This window comes from Balaenoptera acutorostrata, chromosome 20 (assembly GCF_949987535.1).
Source record: "Balaenoptera acutorostrata chromosome 20, mBalAcu1.1, whole genome shotgun sequence".
NCBI lineage: Eukaryota > Metazoa > Chordata > Mammalia > Artiodactyla > Balaenopteridae > Balaenoptera > Balaenoptera acutorostrata.
In genome coordinates this window covers 3,204,540-3,228,049 of record NC_080083.1, presented here as the reverse complement: position 1 = coordinate 3,228,049, position 23,510 = coordinate 3,204,540, and the positions used below count along the sequence as shown (strand labels likewise).

Below are 23,510 nucleotides of genomic sequence, written 5' to 3'. Positions count from 1 at the left end.
TCAGAAGATCTGAGATTCTGTCTGGATTTGCCCTATTCTGATTCTGTGACACTGAACGACCAAATAGCTTTCCTGAGCTTTAGTGCCCTAAGTTTTCATGTGGAACCCTGCTAATGTTCAGTGTTTAATAGCTACATGTGGCAGGTTGCTACCATTTTGGACAGAGAGGATGTAGAACACTTCCATCATTGCAGAAAGTTCTATTGGACAGCGCCGATAGCTAAAACAGCACAAGAAGATGATGACGTGGCTGGCAATAATGTCATGAAATAGTCTTTATGGGAAATGCCTAGAACAGAAGCTTCACCAACGGCAGAAACACAGCCGCCTTAAGTGGAAGAGACAGCAAGTGTCTGTGGGATGTACTCCAGGGCATCGAAGGAATTAGATTAGCAGAGATTCAGACAGGCAACTGAAAAACCTCATCGTAAGCATCTGGGTGTTATCTGAGCTCGCTGCGTCATAGGAAGGAAGAGGGGAAAGCAGCCCTACTTTATGTGAGTCTCCAGCGTTAAGCTAAAGCGACGAGGCAATTCCCCAAAACATTGCGAAGCTTCAAATGGGAAACAGTGGTTTTCAGATCTTTAAGCTTCTTAATCGATTAAAGAAATTGAGCTTGAGTTGAAGAAGCAAAACGATGGTATTTAGCTCAGAGAAAAGAAGACTGGGAGGACCCATGTAAGAGATGATACCTTTCCCAACCCGGAAATTTCACCTGATAACACTCTGCTCAATTCTCAGGATCTGCTTCAATATATTCCTATAATGTGTAACTTTTAAGAACACCCCTTGGCCAGGTTTTGCTGTACCTGCTGTACTATAAGTTCCTAAAGGGCAGTAGCCATATCCCTCCTTCCATACTTCACATCACAACCAGAGCACCTTTTAGGAATTGAGAGGATGTCTCTCCTTGCATCAAGCCCTCCAATGGCCACATATCACATGTAGGATCGAGATCAAACTTCCACAGCCAGGACCACCTACAGACTCTGAGGGACTCAGTGCAAAATGAAAATGCAGGGCTCCTTGTTCAAAAATTATTAAGAATTTCAAGAGGGTAACAGCACATCATTGAACCAAGCATGAGCTCCCCTGAGCCCAAGGCCCTGAGTGACTGCACAGGTCTCATGTCTGCGAAGCCAGTCCTGCCTGTATGTAACTCCTGTATGTAGCTCCTCACATGTTCAGGGTCTTTGAAAATGTGATTCTCTCCACCTAGAACACCTTTGCAGGCTCTCCCACCCCCAGCACGTTGCACATTGATTTTCTTACCATCCAGACAGTTGCTTAAGTGTCACAACTTCAAGAGAGCCTTCCAAGATGCAATTCCTCTCATAAATTCTCATAATTAGCTTAGTTCTTTGTATGATGATTTGTCAGTAGAATCCACTGGACTGCAAGCTCCATGAGGGCAGAGACCGTGTCCATCTTGTCCACTGTATTATCTCCAGAGTCCAATACGGCACAAACACCTGGAAGGGCCTCAGTAAAAATCTACTGATTGAGTCAATCAATAAAGAATGAATTGCAATTTTCCACATATTATATCTTCAAAGAATTGGCTGGTGGGGACAGCTGGGGGGTGACGTTGGAGGACAAGATATCACAGGTCCCAGGCCAGACCCCGGTTCCTAGCACGGTTTCACTCCGTACACCTTGCTCTGCTCTCCTCCAGGGATTCAACCAACCAGCAAACAGGCAGACAGAGTGAAGCTGAGGTTTGGATGACTTACCACTGAACCATCCTGCCATTCCTATTGGGCCACAATATATCCTCTTGCTTGCCACTGGATTTGATCTTCTATCGTGAAACTGACCAATAGTGATGGTCATTATTTCACCACTGGGGATAAGGTCTTTCTGCATTATCCCCGAACATCTGAGCTTTCCCCTCCCTAAGAGATAACCTTTATCATCCTCTTCTTGAAGCTTGAACAATAAACACATCTCAGAACTTCTCTATGAAGGTAAGTTATCCAACCAACCAGAACTCAAGTGACTCTTGAAATTCTCCCTAGATAGCTCTACGTCTGTAGCTTTGGGGTTTTCATTGACTCCTCATCTCTAAATTTCATAATTAGACTCCTTTCAACATTCCCTAACACTGTTACTCCACAATGCCTAGTACTCATCTTACTAATACATTCCTGTGTATCCTGGGCTCCACGCGAGCAAAGAAATGTGACCTGAGCTAAGGGTCTTAAAATCCACAAGATAAGAGGAACAGAATCCAAACCAAGGTAAGAAAAGGAGGCACTTAGTTCTAAATTCTTTTTTTCTCTCTAGAGGAAGTTAGCTATTTCTGTAGCTATAACTCCAGCTCAGAGACAACCCAGAATGCACACAAACGGGAAAGAACCTATTTTAGTTAACTCGCACCAAAATGCCGGTAAGTGACACAAAACACAATCGCTTCCCATTTGGGACTGAATGCTCTTTAGGAGAAATATGGTTCCAAAGACCCAGGCACATGGAGAGCAGACCTACAGTCCATCAGTACCAACGGTTATTGCCAACAGGATGCCAGAAGAGGTTGATTTCTAGAATTGCGTACATTCTGTCAAATCAGAGATTTTTTTCTTCTATCTGATGAAACAGAGTATACACACAGATATTAGCCTTAAATGCTATTTAAAGATAGAATCAAAGACGTTGAGATCTAGGACTTGGCAATACTTTGGTAAAATTAATTCATTGCATTGATGAGATTGATTGTTTGAAATATTATACCCTCACAGACGTCTCTTGGGAAAAATAACACTTTAGTTTTAAAATAATTTTCTTTAAAAAACCACAACCTTTGATAGTGTCTAATTTATTCTTTTTTTTTTTTTTTTGCCACGCCGCAGGGCATGTGGGATCTTAGTTCCCTGACCAGTGATCAAACCCAACCCCCTGCATTGGGAGTGCAGAGTCTTAACCATTGGACTGCCAGGGACATCCCATGATAATGTCTAATTTATTCTGGACAGTTAGATCCCTACCATGATGCCACCAGAGTTGCTTTTTGGTCCTGGTGAGCTCTTTAGAAGCTCCTTGCTAAAAGGAAAAAGTTGGCGGCAGAAAGGGTCTCCCATTAGCTCCCAGCAAAATAAGCAAACAGCAGGGGCCCCAGGGAATGAGCCATTAATCACAAAACAGAATGCTTCTGATGTTGGAAGGGAAAGATCTGGGCTGAGGGAGAATATAGAACTGTTTAGAGCAGAGATCGCAATGTTTGTGCCGCTTCTTCTCCATCCTGGACCCCTGCAGGTTAGATTAGCCTTCCGACGCCCAGATTCTTACCTGGGTGAACTCACACATGTCCTCAGACTCCTCCTCAACATTCCAAATAAGCACTGCTATGGCCTAGAGCTGGTCCTCAAGGTAAAATAGATTTTCCATCCTTGGAGAAGACATTAAGTATTGTCTCTGTTCCCCATGAACGCCCGACTATACAGGGTTCAGAAAATACCACCATGGCACCCTGCCTAGAAGGCTGGTCTTGGCAATCTCACCAATGGTGGGTCCAGCACTGCTGGGAGCAGCTGAAGGGCCAGGGCTAGAAGAGTGGAGACTGGCAGGGAAAATCGGGCGCACATCAGTGAGAACCAACTCCCCCTCCTCCTGAACTGGGTCAGCCCTGCATACAGAAGGAAGGACTCCATCCCCGTTTTCAGGGCAAAAATTATAACCAAGAACCGGACCCCACCACAGCTATTTACAGCATGAACTCAGGGCTCAAAAGTGCCCTGCGAGGTGTTTATGACAACACTCTCCAGGGATGTAAATGGAAATTGCTAAAATTATAGGTGACTTGGTTATTTAGGGGCAGTTACACACATTTCTAAATCTGAATGATGCTTGGGTGGGTGGAGGCCTTTGACATTCCAGCAGCCCTTCTTAAAGCCACATAATATTAAAGATAGTTTGAGCCTGAATATATAAAGCCAGATCACGTGCTGATATTTGCGGACCTGTGATTCTTATGCAAGATCACACTCTGAGTCTTGGCTGTTCATGGATCCCAGTGCTTGAATATCCACCCTCGGAAGTAGCTGTGACATTTTAGACCAGAAACCGAATGTTTATTTGTGGAACTTCGCTTTGCCCACAGTTTACCAAAATAACAAGAAAAGTAGCCTTTTCCTATGTCTGAACTACGTCTTCTTCCCATCACATTCTTGTAATGCTGGGAACATATGTTTAAGTAAAAGGACTCCACGCTCACATATTCCTCAAAAAAAATTATAATTCGTGGAAAAAGTCAGCAAGATTTTCCCTGAAACGTAACAAATAAGAGACACGTGGAATTTATGTTTATTCTAACTATTGTCTAAAAATGATGACCACCAACACTTGATTGCTCTAATTGCTAAGTGTCTTAGTGGCGCTTATATATCTTTGTTTCCATTAGAAGCAAAGGGAGAATGACGAAACCTACAATTTGATGTCTAAAATGATATACTGAGACCACAAAAATAACCCTAGTACAAGCTTATCATGTTTATGTCAACCCTACTAGCATTTTGAGATGTTTTGTGAAGTTGACTGACCAAGGTGTGCTGAAAAATAGCTTTTAAGAAACAGAGAGAGAGATGGATTTGGCCTTAACAGTGGTTAGGACAGAGCAAAGAGAACACAGGCAGAAAAAGATGCTTATAAGAGAAAGAGGTAGGCATACAAGATGCAAGCTGTGAGAAACAGGAGAGAAAAGAGAGAAACCCTTCCCTCCGGTAACTCATCTTCCCATTTCAGTATTTCCAGATCAAAGGATTCAAAGCTAGCATGCTCTCTACATCATATCAAATTGAATTCCAGACGGTTAAGGGTAATTTAAGAAGTCAGGAATGGAATCAGAGGAAATTATAGGTAAATAATCTTGGAATGAAGAAGAGCTTTTCTGGTGTAACTCCAAAGAAATAAATCATCACGGAAGTATTTACACATTTCAGCCTCTGAACATTAAAAACCATAAGCAAAATGTAAAGGCAAGTGGCATGCAAAGAATATATGCTCAGTACATAGGATGAAAGTGTCACATGATTGATATACAGAGAACTCTAAAAAACAAATGGGGCTTCCCTGGTGGCGCAGTGGTTGAGAATCCGCCTGCCAATGCAGGGGACATGGGTTCGAGCCCTGGTCTGGGAAGATCACACATGCCGTGGAGCAACTAAGCCTGTGAGCCACAACTACTGAGCCTGCGCGTCTGGAGCCTGTGCTCCGCAACAAGAGAGGCCGCGATAGTGAGAGGCCCGCGCACCGCGATGAAGAGTGGCCCCCACTTGCCACAACTAGAGAAAGCCCTGGCACAGAAACGAAGACCCAACACAACCATAAATAAATAAATAAATAAATAAATAAACCCAAAGTTTAAAAAAAAGAAAAAAATGAAAAAAGATAAATACTCGGGGGAAACAGGCAAATAACAAGGACAAGCAATTGACAGAAGAAATTCAAGGGTCCAGTGAACAATGTTCTACATCACTATTTACTCCAATACAAACTCCAATACAAACTTTCCTTACCCGGTCATTGCTTTCACAAGGCCATGTCCCTGCACAGACCTGTCCATCACTCCCCCTACCCTTGAACCCACCCACCCCCAACTTTCCAGGGGTCTCACCCATCCTGTTTCTTCATACACACCCTACGTTATGAATCACAGCCAAACTGGTCTACTTACTATTGTCCAAATGCACTCTCTATTTTTCCACCTTCGATTTTGCTCAAACTATCCCCGACTACTACCTTCCCAGAGGCCTTGCCCCTTCTCTCAGAACCCACCTGCTGGGATACCTGCCTCCACAGCCTCAGAAAAAAATACATTTCTCCTTTCCAGCCCATTCATGTTACACAGAGAATAACAAGAATAACACAAATAAGTGTTCTTACCTTGTCTATTACATCGATTGTTTTTCTCTGGCCCAGAAGCCTAGTAAAGCGTCGGGAATTAAGGTTTGGAGGCAAACGAAAGGTTTTCCAAGACAGGACCGCGGCACATATCTATAAATACGATCCTTTAATAAGTGAATATAGATCAGCCCTCGTGTAAGTGCGCGCGTGCGCGCGGCGCCCGGGTTCCGCCTTCCTTGGGGAGCGTCACACCTGGTCCAGGGGAGGGGGCCCTATCAGAAGCCCGCCAGCCGCCGGGCGCTGGGGAAGCTCCTGCGCATGCTCACGCACTTCTCCTGGTCGATGTACAGGGAGTTGGCTTTGACCGCCAGGTCGTGCTCCAGGGTGGCCTTGCTGTGGACCAGCGACTGCAGGGTGTCCTCCGCGTCCCTCAGGCGCTGCTGCAGCGTCTGGATGGTGTCGTCCACCTCGTACACCTCGTTAACCAGGCTGCGTGGGGAAGAGGCACCGGTTAGGTTAGCCGAAGTCACGCTGCTTATCAGCTCCACCGGGGCCGAGTGTGGTTACGGAATTCCCACCGGTCACACCAACCTCAGAACTACTTCACGTTGCAAAGCCGCAAAGCAAACAGGACGATCCAAGAGGCACACCAAGGATATTCGGGGGACACCAGCAAGTTTTCATACATGCATTGTGCATACACGCGAATATTAAACATTATAATATTTAAAAAGAAGGTAAACTTTTAAACATTTGATTTTTTTTAAAATAGTAAAGATGGGAAAAATGGAAACAGCTCAATTTTCATGCAATTACTTTATCATTGAAAGTTGTTTATATAGTGAGGAAGAGGGGAACACCCAACTTTATTCAGTGGCTAGAATTCAGCCCAACCTGTTAACTACAGTGGGGGAGGGGTTAGTTAATGGAGCACTCCTCCAATTATAATGCCCCTCCCCCCAGCAATGCCCCAAGGTTCCAGAGTAAATATCGAAACGTCAAAAACCTTATAGAACACGAAAATGATAATTCATGAAATGAGCTACGTAAACCATGAAACAAGTTGCAGTTCTGATTGCACTGATGATGAAAAACATGACACATTTTTCAAGACAGAAAGGAAAAAAGGCATCATTTCATGTAAAAAAATCTAGCATCTCCTTCTCAAATTATTTTAACCGATATCATTTTCATTTTCATTTCTTTATTAGTGAAACTTTCCTAAATGTCTATTGGGCATTTTGCAGTTTTTCCGTGAATTGCCTCTTCCTGTCTTTTGCTCATTTTTCTACTGGGGTATTACTAACTATCTTAAACTTTGGCAAAGAGCTCTTTAAGTTTTAGGCATATTACATTTTTTTTTTTTTTTTTTGGTCTGTTAAGCTTGTGGCAAATGTTTTCCCTAATTTGTTTTTTACCTTTTAATTTAGCTTATGTTTCGTTATACATAAGATTTCAATTTTTAGTTAGCTAAATCTTTCTTTTTCTTTGTGATTTCTTCTACTGTGTTTATATTTAGAAACTCTTTCTCCCCTCAAAGAGCAATTAAGCAAGGACTCCTTTACCCTCTGATTTGGCCAATAATATCCAAGAGATGGGACCACATGGTCAATCAAGAGAAAGAATATTAAACAGGTTATAAAAGACAACAATAAGGATAATAACTTATCTATTGACGACCTTACTTCATATGTATACATACATATATATATATATATATATATATATATATATATATATATATATATATATATATAATTCTACATATATAGTCAGTTGAAACCACCAACTCCAAATTCATCCAATTTTGCCCAGTGATTCAAAGCTAAAGTTTTCTTTGTTGGGGATGTTCATTTATCAGCAGACTGGGGGGGGAGGGAGGGTGGGTGTGTGCATGAAATTAACTAAAATGTACCATAATATAAAGAGAAGCGTGACAGTGAACGAATAGGGGTGTGGACGTCGCTGGAGACGGAAAAGGATTTCACGATCGTAGAAAAATATCCAGACCATGTGGAAATCATTCTACCAAGACCATTTTACAGCTTCACAGACTTTGCCACTGGAAGATAAATGGCAGAGGTCATCAAGCCCAGCTTCCTTGTTCTACAGACAAGGAAATTGAGCCCTAGGGATTGATGAACTGCCCTCCCCACAGGCAGACGGCCTGCATGTGTTTATACACCGCTCACAGTTATCCAGGAAGCTAAGAAGGAAATCAGGAGTCTCGGCGGCCATAATAAGGAACCCCATTTCCTGCCCCACCCACTCAGCTCCCAGAAGCAGAGACCTGGGAAGTTGGCCTCGGCCCTGGACCCTTTGGGTGAGACCATCTCATTTCTATTTGTCAACCCCACAGCGCAGGCCTCCCAGATGATACACAAGAGACCCAGTTAAATTTGAATTTCAGATAAACATGTATGTTTTTGGTACAAGTATTTTTTTCCCTGCGGGAAAATATAAACAACATAAAATTTTACCATCTGAGCCATTTTTAAGTGTGCAGTTTGGTGGCATCACGTGCATGCACACGGCCATCACCACCCTCCACCCACAGAACTCTTTTCATCTTGCAAAATGGCAGCTCTGTCCCCTTTCGACACTAATCCCTATTCCGCCCCCCGACACCCATCCCCCGGCAACCACCGTTCTTCTTTCTGTCTCTATGAATCTGACCACACTAGGTACCTCATACAAGTGGAATCGTCCAGTATTTGTCCTTCTGTGACTGGTTTGTTTCACTCAGCATAATGTCCTCAAGGTTCATCCATGTGGTAGCATGTGTCAGAATTTCCTTTCTTTTTAAGGCTGAATAATATTCACTACAAGTATTTTTACCTACCGTAAGTGTTCATCTGTGTAAAGATGCCTTGCGGTATTGGGGATATACTAATACTAAAAAATTATTCGTCGTTTATCTGAGATTCATATTTACCTGGCCGCTAATTTGCAAAATCTGGCAACCCTACCACAAGAACCAAAATAGTGTCAGGCCCAAAATTAGCTCTCACAGAATATTCATTTAAGATGGCGCCAAAGCCACAACCTCGCTACTCAAAACCCTCCGCCCCCTGCTTTTCGTAAAGGACAAATTGTAAATGTATTTAAGGAGATACACCAAATCAGCAGCTGCTGGTTGACGTTGGGGGTGGGCTGGGGGGGGGGGAGGAGAGGGCAGAAAAGAGGCTCTTGTTTTTTACTCCATATGGATCTGTACTGTTCGAATTTGTTTTAAAATCAGAGCGTGTCTCTCTCTTACTTGTGAATTTAAACAAAGTGAACAGTTTGACATAAAACGATAAAGGAACAACGTCTTCATTGTGTTATCTTGTATTGAGTATTATTATGAGAGAACAAGAGGAAACAACATCCTGATGATAACGGACACCGTAGCCGGATGATGGAATACTATGCAGGCAATACTTTTTAAAAAAGAATTTGTTGGGGGCTTCCCTGCTGGCGCAGTGGTTGAGAATCTGCCTGCCAATGCAGGGGACACGGGTTCAAGCCCTGGTCTGGGAAAGATCCCACATGCCGCGGAGCAACTAGGCCCGTGAGCCACAATTACTGAGCCTGTGTGTCTGTAGCCTGTGCTCCGCAACAAGAGAGGCCGCGATGAAGAGTGGCCCCCACTTGCCGCAACTAGAGAAAGCCCTCGCACAGAAACGAAGACCCAACACAGCCATAAATAAATAAATTAAAAAAGAATTTGTTTTTGCCTTGGGGAAGGAAACTCAGAATACAATGTTGGTTGAAAAAGTCAGGATATAGAACTCTACATGCAGCGTGATCACAATTTTGTTAATATGCCTGGTGGCAACCATGGTTACCCCTCAACGGTGAGGAGAATTGACGATGATTTTTATTTTTTATTTCATTTTCTGATTTTCTATCACGAACAAACAGATACAGCTCTTAAAGCCAGAAGGAAAACAATAAATAGTTTCCAAAAAGGAAACACAATTTTGAGGGAGTTGAACTCCCTTTGGCCTTGAACTCAGAGAGGTTACCCCAAGTGCCTCGGCTGGACCGACACCGAGACGGGGCAAACGTCACACCTCCATCCGAGGCCACAGCGGACAAATGAAGGGAGTCTGGAGACTCCCCAGGACCGCCCTGCAAGCCCACGTTCTGGACACACCCTCCCTGGTGGGTATGCCCACCAGGGGCTCACCCACGCCGAGGTGGGGTACAGAGCAGATGAATCACCAGCACCCCAGGCCACCTGCCTGTCCCATCTCAGGCCATGGTGACGTCATCCTTGCGGATGCTGAAACCAAAGGTCTTCTGATCATCCCTGACCCCGCCCCCTTCCTCACACCCCTACGTCCCTCAATGTAAAAATCTGGTGCGCCTGTCTCCCCGTGCCCCTGCACCCTTCCTCTCCACTCTGCAGGCAAGTCCTTGAATGTCCCTGCTCTGTGTCTGACCTCAGGGTCTCCACCCTTGCCGTCCCCTCAGCCCACGATGCTCTTACCTCACTCTTCATCCCGCTAATTCACGCCATCCTCAAAGCCCGGCTGGACAGACCCTTCTTAGGGAAGTCCCTCCCTCAGCCCTGGGACTAGTTCGCTGCCCGATGTCGTGTGTTTCAAGAGCACCAGCCCTTCTGTGGCCCTCGGGGTGCTTGTCGTAGCCTGTGTGCTACATCTCCCTGCCGGCCATCGGGTCCGGGAAAGTGACATCCACAGCCCCTCCGGCAGTTGACAGGGGCACAAAACATGCTTGATGGATGGGGACCAACTTCTGTGTCCTAGGAGATGCAGCCCATGATGGGAGGTAGGAAGTTGCCCGAAGTCCGAGTCAAGGGTCTCCCAAGCACGAGGAGCAGACCCCCGGTGATGAAGAAGCAGCGCCGGCCAGAAGGAGCACCTGCAGCCAGCCCGAGGCGGGGAGCACCGCAGAGCACCCCCAAAAGGCTCATGGATGCAACGACAAGCCGTGAAAACACACCCACACCGTGCATCTCCTTTCACCTTAGAGCCTGAACTGTCTTCTTACTTCCAATGGGGGAGGGAAGGAATTAAACTTAAGTGTGGAAGTTTCCTCTGGCCTGAGATCTGTAAACACAGCATCTGAGAACTGAGCTAAAAGCATATTTTGTTGTTGTTTAGGTCAGGTTGGATTTAAAAAGTAAGTTTCTTTTTTGAAGATCCCAGGGTATACAATAGCACTAGCAAAGAAACAGATCTTCAGAGAGGCTGTCGGACACGGCTGGTGATGGGATTTACGAGGGTGAGTTGTTTATAATCACACCGGCCTGCTTCTCGTCTCCCAGCCTTCCCTGAGCTGTTTTCACCGCTTCAAAAAGAACCCTGAATCCAAAGGTAGGGACGGAGCAGGGTGACGTCTGAGTCTTTCTTTACTCCTCACAGCCAAACGTTAGTCTAGTGGAAAATTTATCTGTGAGGGGTCTTCTGAAAAAAGACACATTAAAATACCAATTTTTTTAAAAAGGAATTCCAGATACTTAGAATGCAGGCAGCTAACATCCTGGTTTTCCCATCGCTGCGTGAAGGCAGCTCAGAGATACTACACCTCCCTCAACTTTCGCCGTTAGAAATACGTTTCTCCTCCTCTTTCAAGGCCACGTTCCACTCTCAGTTTCCTTATTCTTGGCAGATGGCAGACAGCCGTTCTGCTGAAACCACTCATTTTGGGGGAAATTACAGAACTGAAAAACAGTTTGCATTCAAATACAAATAAAACTACCGTCTCCTGAAAAAAATATATCAAGATTAAGCAAAGCAGAGCCTGGCCTGGCCTGCCCTCAAGGATGCCAAGAATGTTTAAGATTGCTCTTGAAAGCACCCATTTAGAAAAAGTTCAAATGCAAATCAAGGTCTTGAAATGCAAACAGCGCTTTTTCTCTGTCCTCACTCCCCTGAGTTTATGGTCCTTATGTTTTCTTCATCTAGACAGCCAAAGGGTTGCTTTCTGAATGATCAGTTGAATAAGAAAATAATCCCCTCCTCCCTCAATAACAATCCTAAATTCCACTGCTGTTCCTCTAGGACCATATTTTTGGCAACGCTATTTTAACAAGAAATCTTTACGGAAACAAAAGTAGGTTTTGTCCTGAAGTCAGTAAAGGAGCAGAGGAAATAGACACACTGCAGGGTCGACAGGAAGTCAAGGAAAAGCAAATTCTGTTTAGCCGTGAAGGGGGAGAAAAGAGGAAAAATCATTCAGCTTCTCAGAAGCAGCTGTGAATGCCTCATTGTCTGATAACTGCAAAGTCAAATTCGACCACAACTCAAAACCCTTCTAAAAAGCAACCCTGTGTTGGTCTGATGGCAGCCCGAACAATTCCTCTCTTCCCGTCTCTACTTTTTTTTTTTTTCTTTTAATATATTTATTTATTTATTTATTTTTGGCTGCGTTGAGTCTTCGTTGCTGCGTGTGGGCTTTCTCTAGTTGCGGCGAGCAGGGGCTACTCTTTGTTGCGGTGCGCGGGCTTCTCCTGCGGTGGCTTCTCTTGTTGCAGAGCACGGGCTCTAGGCGGACGGGCTTCAGCAGTTGTGGCGCGTGGGCTCAGTAGTTGCGGCTCGCGGGCTCTAGAGCGCAGGCTCAGTAGCTGTGGTACACGGGCTTAGTTGCTCCGCGGCATGTGGGATCTTCCTGGACCAGGGCTCGAACCCATGTCCCCTGCATTGGCAGGCGTATTCTTAACCACTGTGCCACCAGGGAAGTCCCCCGTCTCTACTTTTGATGACTCTGCAGAAATTGTCGGAGCATGAAACTTCAGCTTAGCTTCTCCCAATAATATTTGCATAAAACCACAATTCATGATCTAATCTAACTGGCCAAATGGGTGTGATCCCACTACCAGGTTCCTGTAATAAACAGATATTTCAGACTGGTTGCCTCCAGAGTGGCAGGCCGCTTCACCTCAATGATGGGCTGTGTGTGAGTAGGGGTTCTGTGGAACCCACTTGCAGAAACATGTGGCCTGGGTGACCCACTCCATGGTGATGGCCCGGATGACAGCTCCACTAGGAGAAACGCAGCTACTGCGGGAGATGACGGCCACCTTAATCTATTCTAGAGCTCACCTCTTAGCATCCAACACAGACAACACACGTGCTGTCCGTGGAGGGTGTTTTCCAGTAACGTCTCCTCTGTGACCCTCTGTTTTATCCTCTGTGAGAGTGAGATGAGGATACTGCTTTGCTGACCCATCCCATGTGGGCATTGAGAAGGCCAGATGAGCTTAGGTACAGGACGGGGGGTGGCAAGGCCCCATACAATGAAATTGCTGCTTTGCTTGAACGGAGCTCAGCAGGGAGATGGGCAAGGATTCTAATTATGTCTCTCCTTCCTCCCAGCAGTTGCCAGCTGGGTCACCGTCACTCAGCCCGCTTCTGCCTCCATTTACTTATTTGTAAATTGAAGATAATGCATGAGGTAAAGTATGCAGGACAGTGCCCGGCACAGAATAAGATCAATAAATGGCAACAGGGCTTCCCTGGTGGCGTAGTGGTTGAGAATCTGCCTGCTAATGCAGGGGACACGGGTTCGAGCCCTGGTCTGGGAAGATCCCACATGCCACGGAGCAGCTGGGCCCGTGAGCCACAACTACTGAGCCTGCGCGTCTGGAGCCTGTGCCCCGCAACGGGAGGGGCCGCGATAGTGAAAGGCCCGCGCACCGCGATGAAGAGCGGTCCCCGCACCGCGATGAAGAGTGGCCCCCACTTGCCGTAACCGGAGAAAGCCCTCGCACGAACCGAAGACCCAACACAGCCAAATAAATAAATAAATAAATAAATAAATAAATAAATAAATAAAGTAGCTAAAAAAAATAAAAAATAAAAAAAAAATAAATGGCAACAGCTATTGTGATTGTCACCATCACCACCTTTATCATCATCTTCCTCATTCTTGGCCTCACAAAGACCACCCTTTCCTTCCCTGCAGGGAATCCACAGCCTCACGCCACCGCTTGTTCCTTGGGTAAGAGCTCAAAGTCGCTTTGTCCCTAGGATATAAGGGAATTCAATCGTGGACCAGGCAGACTGCAAGGCTAGTGGTCTCTCCCACCACTCCAGTTCAAGTGCTGCCACTTCGTTCCTCCAGTTGCTATAAATTTGATTTGCTTCTGCACAAAGTGTTTCAAGCCCTAAGCACAGCAATGATGAAATCCAGAAAGAGGCAGATAGGCAGGTACTGAGAAATTGGAAATGAAGCCAGAAAGGGGGTGGGAGGGTGGCCAATTCCATTCAAGCCCATCCTGAAAGGAGTCTTCCAAGTTAAAACAAGAAGAATAAATACACCTAGTGTCCAGAAGATGAAGTGTAGGGTCAATCCCTCCCACCGTGTACACGTGGGAGATGCTTGATGATGACCAGCTGCTTTCAATTTCTACCATGAACAGAACAAACTGAAATGAGCTGAAACGAGCCATCGGGGTTTAGGGCCTCCTGAGGGTGCTCTTAACGATGAGAGCAGGAATGAAGCGCCCAAAGAGGCGGATGAGAGCAACGGTGAGAGCAAACAGATGGGGTCGGGGGAGGTGGTACCCAAAGACCCTTTTCCGATGAGTCAGGGGCACTCGGACACACACAGCGGCCAACCTCTGTACTGTTTCCGAGACAGGGGATCTGGAGACTCCGGACACTCCAGGGAGGTGCAAAGGAGCCCAACGCCACCTCCACCCCCTGAATGAGGCTAAATGTTAACACTATTCTTGTGTGTAGTGTTGATGTCATTTCCTTTCCGTTTTAGTCGCGGTAAAATAGACATAACACAAAATTTACCATCTCAGCTCTTAAGTTCCTGGCATTAAGTACATTCACAATCTTGGCAACCATCACCACCTTCCACCTCGAGAACTTTTTATCATCCCAAACTGAGACTCCGGGCTGTTAAACACTAACCCCATTACTGACACTTTAAAGAAGGTTCTAGCACCATGACCATCACTAGACCGCTCCACGTCCCCGTGTGCTGGTGGATGAGCCTTAGGAGCTCAGAGCTGCCGGCAGCCTGGGGGTTTCCCCAGAGGAGCCCGAGCTGGCCCTGAGGGCGCCCCCCTCCCCATCACCGTGACCCCCACCTGGTCCTCGCCCCCTCGCCTCTCCCCCGCTCACCGCAGCTGAGCCATGTCTCTGCAGAGCTCTATGTTGGGCCTCCGCGTACGCTCATCCAGCCTGGTCTGAGCCACCTTCAGGAAGGCAGACTTGTCCTTGATGGCCTTCTTGATGGATTCGATGGTCATCTCCGTCTGGAAAATCTCCTGCAGGGTCTGTACCAGGAGAAGCAAACGCGCGAGGCTTTGGTGCCGTGCCCTCAACAACCTGCTCCCCGACCCGTGCATTTGTGGCTGGGCCTCCCCCTCTGATGGGGAGGAGGGTTGTCTGAGGGCCTCCTCCTACCAGCCCCATCCCGGGACCCGCGGTGGGAGGTACGGCACCTGCCCCCACCCTTTGGAGAGCATCTCCTCCCGACTCAAAGTGCGAGCACTTAGGCCACAGAAATGGGTGAATGCCGCACATCCGAGCTCGCTTTCTCCTTTTCCCTCAGATCACCGGTTGTTAGATATTTACTGATACACATTCGTATGTGACTCTGAGCAAAGGGAGGCCAGGAGCTTTGAGGGTCCCCGCTTCTCTGCCACATCGGTGCATCCTTGCTTCTTTATCTTCCTGCTGTCTCTCCTCACTAATCTCAGAGAGGTTTTCCTGCTAGGGGAGGATTTGCCTTGAAGCAAATCAAGGTCAAGCTTTGGGGTGTCTCACTTGCAAGGGAGGAGCACTGGTAATCTGGTAACCCCAATTTTATATTCTTCTCTCCTTAAAGAAGGTCCCCCCAGTTACCTAAACCTGGATCCCTCCCTGGTTCCTCTTCCTCTTCTGACAAGCAAGCCCCCTTCTTGTGCTCTGAAAACCCTGCCTTCTCCTTCACCTATGACCTTGACCTCTGCCCCCCATGTCTCCACACGCTCCCATTAGTCCCCTCTTCTTCAGCCGCTTTCCTGTGGCCTGGAGATGCCCCCCAACCATCACCCAAATTCCTTTGAACCCTCATGCCTTCCCCACCACACTCTCATCCAATCCCACTGGGTCCTCTCCGGCTGGTACCTTCCCAGCCTCTCCTCAAGTTCACAGCCACATGGACTCAGCAATGGCCTTGCCTACTCCCTCCACATGCCACCCACCTAACCTTCCAGCGGCCCCCATATCCTGTCTCTAGCCCTGGTTGCTCCGGTGAGACCACGCGCTCAAAGTCAATGATGAGGCCTCTCCGGAGTGTCCCTCCCCTTGAAACCCTCGCCTTGCTTACTTCTCTGGCCAACTGCTATCCTAATCCCTGATTTTCTCTCTAACTCCTTCTCCCCACTCCAGTGCAAAGTGCTGCCCTTGACCCCTTCTCTGCTACCTCCCCTCTCCCTGCAGAGACCTCCTGTAACCACACAGCTTCAGCACTTGTGAAAGCCAGGAACTCTTACACCTGTCAGTTAAGCTTTGCCCTCTCTTCCAAGCTTTCAACCACCTGCTGAAAATCATTACACTGTTCTATCACCAAGGCCACCCTCAAGGGCTCCCCGCTCCACGAAGCCACCCCCATCTCTCACCACTGGAAATAACTGCTCCTTCTGCTAAACAAACTGAACCTTTTATCTGTAGCTCCAAAGGGTTCTTTCTGCACTTTTCTTTTTTTTTAATTTTTTTAATTTTTAACATCTTTATTGAAGTATAATTGCTTTACAATGGTGTGTTAGTTTCTGCTTTAAAACAAAGTGAATCAGTTATACATATACCTATGTTCCCATATCTCTTCCCTCTTGCGTCTCCCTCCCTCCCTCCCTATCCCACCCCTCTAGGTGGTCACAAAGCACCGAGCTGATCTCCCTGTGCTATGCGGCTGCTTCCCACTAGCTATCTATTTTACATTTGGTAGTGTATATATGTCCATGACACTCTCTCACCCTGTCACATCTCACCCCTCCCCCTCCCCATATCCTCAAGTCCATTCTCTAGTAGGTCTGTGTCTTTATTCCCATCTTGGCACTAGGTTCTTCATGTCCTTTTTTTTTTTTTTTCCTTAGATTCCATATATATGTGTTAGCATACGGTATTTGTTTTTCTCTTTCTGACTTACTTCACTCTGTATGACAGACTCTAACTCCATCCACCTCACTACAAATACCTCCATTTCATTTCTTTTTATGGCTGAGTAATATTCCATTGTATATACGTGCCACATCTTCTTTATCCATTCATCCGATGATGGACACTTTGGTTGCTTCCATGTCCTGTCTGCACTTTTCTGGTGGAACTTATCATGTTCTACGTACGTGTCTTGTCTCACACAAGACACAAGATGGCGGGGTCAGTGAGTCGTCATGTGTGTGCACCCCAAAGCCCCTGGCACAGCACCTTGAATGTAGCTGTTATGAGTTGAATTCTATCCTCCTCAACCTCCCAAAATCCATATGTTGAAGTCCTAACCCCCAGACCTCGGAATGTGATTGTATTTGAAGGTAGAGCCTTTAAACAGCTAATGAAGTTCTTTAATGAGGTCATTAGTGTTGGTCCTAATCCAATCTGACTGGTGTCCTTACAAAGAGAGATTAGGAGACAGACAGGCATGGAGGGAAGACCATGTGATGATGTGGGAGAAGGCGCCCGTCTGCAAGCCTAGGAGAGAGGCCTCAGGAGAAACCAACCCCACTGATAACTTGATCTCAGACTTCAGCCTCCAGGACTGTGAGAAAATAAATTTCTGTTGTTTAAGCCACCCAGTCTGTAGGGCTTTGTTATGGCAGCCAGAGCAAACTAATACAGTAGTAAACAAAAATTTGTTGAACAAAGGGACTCCATCATGTCAGCCTTCTATGGATAAAAGGCCTTTAGATGGCCCCTCACTGCCCAGGGGACGCCTTCCCATCAATGACTTCCACGGTCTGGCTCCACCTGCCTTTCCAAGCTTCTCTCTCTAGGGACACACACCGTCTGTGCCAGCCAGACGGGTCTCTTTACAGACCTGACTCAGCCTCTGATTGGCTATACCTCCCGAGGCTTTGTTCATGATGTTGCTCTACCTGAATGTTTGTTTCTTCCTCCAAACTCCCAGAACAATTTCTGTATTGGTTATTTGGCAACCATGATCTGTAATTTTCTATTGTTTTTCACTGTGCATGAGCTTTTCATATTACGCGCACCTTCTCCACAAATATAAGCTTCCTGGGACAAAAACTACATTTTATCCTTCTCTCTTCCCTTCCCTGGATGTAGAAGCTGTCTGACCCAACAGATGTGTATCACCCAAAGAAGACACCATGAGAAGGAAAGGTAAATTACTGCAGCCTGGGAAAACACAGTGCCCTCAATAGGATAATATCTCCTGAGAGCAACAGAGCCAACATGGTAAGGTTCTTAAAAAGAGAAATGAAACTACTCAATATTCTGCAATAACCTATATTGGAAATGAATCTGAAAAAGAATGAATATGTATATATGGATAACTGAACCACTACACCTGAAACTAACACAACATTATAAATCAACTAGACCCCAGTATAAAATAAAAATTAAATGAAGAAACAAAACCAAAAAACTATATGCAGCATAATCCACAGAAATAATAAGAACTCCAAGACCGATACTAAAAAAAGCAAGAGCACTTTGTTTATCTTGAAACCCACGAATTCTGCCTAACTGTTTCATCTTATTGTCCTTATAAAACACTTACACTTAAAGCACTTTAAAAAGTTCAATATCAGAAACATTTTGAACCACTTAATAGTTTCCTGTATTTGGTTTTGTATTCCAGAAAAAAAGGCCTGAAATAATTTAACAGAAAACATCCCTACCATATGTCCTAAAAATAAACTCACTTCCTAGTTACATACGGTGATTCATTAAACGTTAATAATAATATTTTTGTTTCTATTAAATACTAGGAACCTTTCATGACATAGTGCATTCTTTGTGTTCCCATTTACAATTCATGTTGGATTCCAATTTCATGTTGACACCTGGCTACCTGGCTAAAATAAATGGTGCACTTTGTACCAGTTTTCAGTTTTCTTAGTCTGTATGGCCAGGAAGTCATGTGCCTTATGGTGGAGATGTGTGGTCCCAGGGCCCCCTGCTCTATGTATCCAGGTCAGCTGCGGGGGCCTCCCAGTGCTTGGCTTTACCTTTGCGAGGTGAATCTGAATCTTATTTTTAGCATCTGCAGTCTCAGCAATGCGGCTGGTGAAAGCCAGGTTCACTTTGTTGAACTGATTCCACATCTCGTTGGCTGTCACCACCAGCAGGTTCTGGACGTCGTCTCTTAGTTTCGCAGAGGCAGCTCGCTCGCTCTGGGAGCGAAGAATATTGTCGTCGGTTAATTTGGCCCAGGACTCGGGCACTGAGACCCTGAAGAAAAAGGAAATAGACCCAGACAACGGAAAGAATGACGAATCAGCCTAGATTTTCTGTAGGCGACCGTTCATCCTGAGAAAGGAAAAAAACCCCAATCACTTGATCCTGGTTTTACTGCATGAAGTGTAAACATCAGAGCAAAGCTTCTTTTAAACTTTTCTTAATTGCTCCTTGTTTGACTGCTTACTCTGTCAATCCGCAGGATAAATTAAGTCCTCTGCCAATGTGCGGGGGCAGGGGAAGGGATTGGGGAAGGGTACGAGTATGTCCATTCATTAGAAACGTGTCTCACCGGCCCCATAAGCGCTATACGAAAAAATATTCAACCTCAGGACTAATCAAAGTGGTACTAATGAAAACAACAACATATTAACAACCCTTTGTCAGAATAACAAAGAATGAAGAGAATGATAATTTTCTGGTGAACATGTTTAGAAAAAGATTCTCTCATCCTGCAGGTAGGAAAGTTGAATTGGTACGGCCATGCCGGAGAGCAAATGTGCATAACGCAGAAATTCCACTTTAGAAAGTGTTTTTATTGACATCTAATTGACATATAACATTATATTAGTTTCAGGGGTGCAACATAATGATTTGATTTATGGATACATTGCAAAATGGTCACCACAGTAAGTCTAGCTAACAACGTCCACCATCACACACAGTTACAAACCTTTTTTCTTGAATGAGAATTTTTAAGAGCTACTGTCTTAGCAACTTTCAAATATGCAATAGCGTATTGTTAACCAGCCACCATGCTGCACTTTATATCCCCAGGACGAAAGGTACAGAATGCTTCCTGAATTGGCACACCATCACGGTGCAGGGGTCACGCTAATCTCTGTATCGATCCACTTCAGAAACTGATCCTAAGGAAATAACCCAAAGATGTGTATGTAAGGAGATTCGTTTTTAGCGGTGTTTATGCCAATCCCTGAAACACTGGAAACACCCTAAAATGTCCCAAAGTAAAGAAAAATTTGAGTAAATCATGGTACCTTTTAAAAAGTGATCCATACAGCATGCAAACTCATGCTGTAGAAGAATATTTTCACAGACAATGTTTTTGACATATCCTGAAGTGAAAAATCAGACAGGCTATACAAACAGCACATGTGTAATACCAGTCTTTAAAAATATAAATCGATATCTACACGAGTGGAAGAATATTGGAAGGACTGACAGTAAATTGTTAACATTGGGCCTCTCTGTGTGGTTTCTTTGCTTGATGGTATAATAGGATATCAAATGAGACTCTTACTGTCGATTAAGGTTTTAGCTCAGGCCATGATGACCAAAAATAACATCCTATGTGCTCCATACCCTGACACCCTATAAGAGACGGCTAAGAATTCATGCTGGAAATAGATGAGGCCCTTTAGGAGGACCAAGTGGTCAGAGTGTGTGTGGTTCGATCCCAGCCCACCACCCGCCCCCCCCGCAATGTCCACCCCAGAAGGAGAAAAGGAAGATGCTTCCTGCTCTCCTCAAATTAAGTAAGAGGCACTTCATGGAGACCACTTAGGACCTAGGGTCTGAATCTGATTCACACCTGAAGAATCTGAATGACAAAGTTGGTACCCATTGCTGCTCCTATTACAGGAGAGCTAAGAGGGGGGGCTGCTTTGGGGTGACCAGCCCCAAAGGGAGCTTTAAAGGGAGTCCCTTTAAAAGGGGGAGGGGCCAAGAGTGTGGTCATGGTTACACAGGCATAGAAATTTGTTAAAACTCATCAAAATGTACACTAACGCCAAATACATTTTAGCATAGGTGAATTTCACCTCAATCAAGTTGATTTTTTTTAATGTTCTATGTCACCATTTTCCAAAGAGATGTGAAAGCAACAGGACCATTTTTATAAGATGGTAAAGAAAGATAACAAGGTTATCAAGATGCAGAAAGACAGGTCCTCTCATAGAGAAAAGAGCATCAACCCAAGATCGTATCCAGGGGCCTGGCAAAGAAACCATGGACGGGGCAGGTCTACGAAAGAGTGGAAATAAATTATTCAACATTCAGCTGTTTTTCAGCTTGTACTTCCCACCCCCGGCCCACGTCCAGGGCATCCGATACACTGGTAACATTTTATTTTCTTCGTGCTTAACTGTGTTTTCTAGGTTTTTCTGCCGCAAGCAGGTGCTATTTTCACAGTCAGACATGTAAACAATGAATATTCTTGTACAAAAGGTTACAGGACCCAAGTGTCTGCAGAACACCGTGCTTACTGACGGCCGGTCCATAGCAGGTGCCTCTTACCTTTCCGCATCCTCCCAGCATCTCCGAGTTACCTGTGCGCTGCATCCTTTTGAAAGGAGAGAGAATGAATTAAGCGACATGGAAATCACAGAGGCGGCATGCGCCTACTTACATGGCATCCACCCTCTCCACTCCGCGGAAGTAGCTGACGCCGTCCGACGTGTTTCGCAGGTGGTGGCATTTATCGTCGATGCGGTAGGCCGCCTGTTTGCCACTCAGGTCCTTCTCCAGCTCGTGCTGGGAAGCTCTGTTGGCTCTAAAACACAGAGGGGAGACGGAGCTTCAGGCTAAGGGAACAAGGTCACAGGAGGAAGCATGACGGCCCTTCGGGGTGGGGACCCACCTCCACCCCCCATGCGCACCCGTGACTGCTCTCTGGGTCTCTCCTCCTTCCCACAATGTCCAACTTCTCCATTAAAAGCAGCTCCCCCTGGAGCTGCCCCTACATGTGGGCGATGAGAGCCCTGCCCACACTGTCCCTTCCATGGGCATGAGACATGCAGACACACAGAAATTGGTATCTGGAGCTCCCCCAGGCTGGGGCCCATCTTCCTAGTACCCAAACCGCTCCAGACAGGACACTGGTTTGGAGCAATCTGTCCATATCTGTGCCTCCCTTTCCTTCTTCCTTTTCCTCAGCTACATCCTAACCCCTCTCTCCTCCATTCCTAGAGTGCAATTCCCTGAGAAGTTAGGAGGTATTCACAGCCAGCCTCTCTCCAGCTGTAAATGACCTCACTTTGCAGTTGTGCCAAGCCTGGAGGTAGAAACCGAGGGTCAAAATGGACCTCCCCAGCAGGAGTCAGCGTGTGGAAAGAGGCCAGGAATTGGCAGCCCCCAGGCTCCTGCTCCCGCCAGAACCCTCCTGGGAAGGAAGAGGACTTGGCGAGCTCTGAGATGCCTGGCATTCCTGCCCTGCCATGCAGAGAGAGGACCCAGCAGGCAGCTCAGTCCCAAAGAGACAGGCCAGTGGGGCAGGCGTGGGTGACAGGTGAGCCACGTCTTGACTTGTGGCATAGTCCATTCCACATATCATTACAGAGTGCCTACTCTCCGCCAGGATGCATCACGGACAAAGCAAACGTCTCTTCCCTAGAGGAGCTCACATCCTACAGGGGGGTAACAGGCCATCCCCATAAGGAATAAGCAAATCCTGTGGTTTGTTAGCAGAACAATGCAGAAAACAAAGCAGGAAAAAGGGGGCCAGGAATGTGACCGATGATTCTCAATAGGATGGTCAGGGTAGGACTCTCCTCAAGGAGGTGATACCAAGACTTGCAGAGGGAGAACCAGACCTTGCTGCCCATTGGAATGTGTCAGGTTTTCCTCTGAGTGGAATGAGAGACCACCGACTTGCAATCTTAAAGGATCATTCTGGTGTGGGGTTAAGAACGGACTACAGGGGACAGAGAGACCCCGTGAGCAGACCGGTGAGGCTACCCAGGTGAGAGATGGTGGTGGCTTGGACCAAAGGGGCGGCAGTGAAGGAGGTGAGAAGTGCTCAGATTCTGGAGATGCTTTAAAGATGGAACCAGGACTTATATACACGACCAAATGTAAAATAGATGGCGAGTGGGAAGCAGCCGCATAGCACAGGGAGATCAGCTCGGTGCTTTGTGACCACCTAGAGGGGTGGGATAGGGAGGGAGGGAGGGAGACGCAAGAGGGAGGGGATATGGGGATATATGTATATGTATAGCTGATTCACTTCGTTATAAAGCAGAAACTAACACACCATTGTAAAGCAATTATACTCCAATAAAGATGTTAAAAAATAAATAAATAAAGAGCACAGGTCTGGAGCAAAAAAAAAAAAAAAAAAAAGCCAAAGTTGAGTCATTGGAATAGCAGGATTCCATGAGCAGAGGTGGGCAAATCTATGGGTGGGTTGGAGGGCTGGGGGAGAAGACAGCAGGTCTTGCTTTACATTTGAGTGTCCATTAAACATCCAAGCGGAGGTACCAAGTGGGTTGTTGGAACTGGGGAGAAAGGTCTGGGCTAGAAATAAAAATTGGGCAATCGCATACAGAGAGCATCTGAAAA

General features: G+C 46.0%; 1 protein-coding gene across 1 annotated transcript in view; it reads right to left on the bottom strand.

The window, feature by feature from the left end:
- Window positions 1-6,003: 6,003 nt before the first annotated feature.
- The window catches only part of TEKT3 (tektin 3), a 35,488-nt gene continuing 17,981 nt past the window's right edge, over window positions 6,004-23,510 (bottom strand). Inside the window, exons 5-8 of the mRNA XM_057535361.1 lie at window positions 21,580-21,723; window positions 18,983-19,205; window positions 14,928-15,082; window positions 6,004-6,327 (exon numbers count right to left, since the gene is read on the bottom strand). Of these exons, the coding sequence (XP_057391344.1) occupies window positions 6,114-6,327; window positions 14,928-15,082; window positions 18,983-19,205; window positions 21,580-21,723 (736 nt within the window). The 3' untranslated portion in view covers window positions 6,004-6,113. The remainder of the gene's footprint in view (window positions 6,328-14,927; window positions 15,083-18,982; window positions 19,206-21,579; window positions 21,724-23,510) is intronic.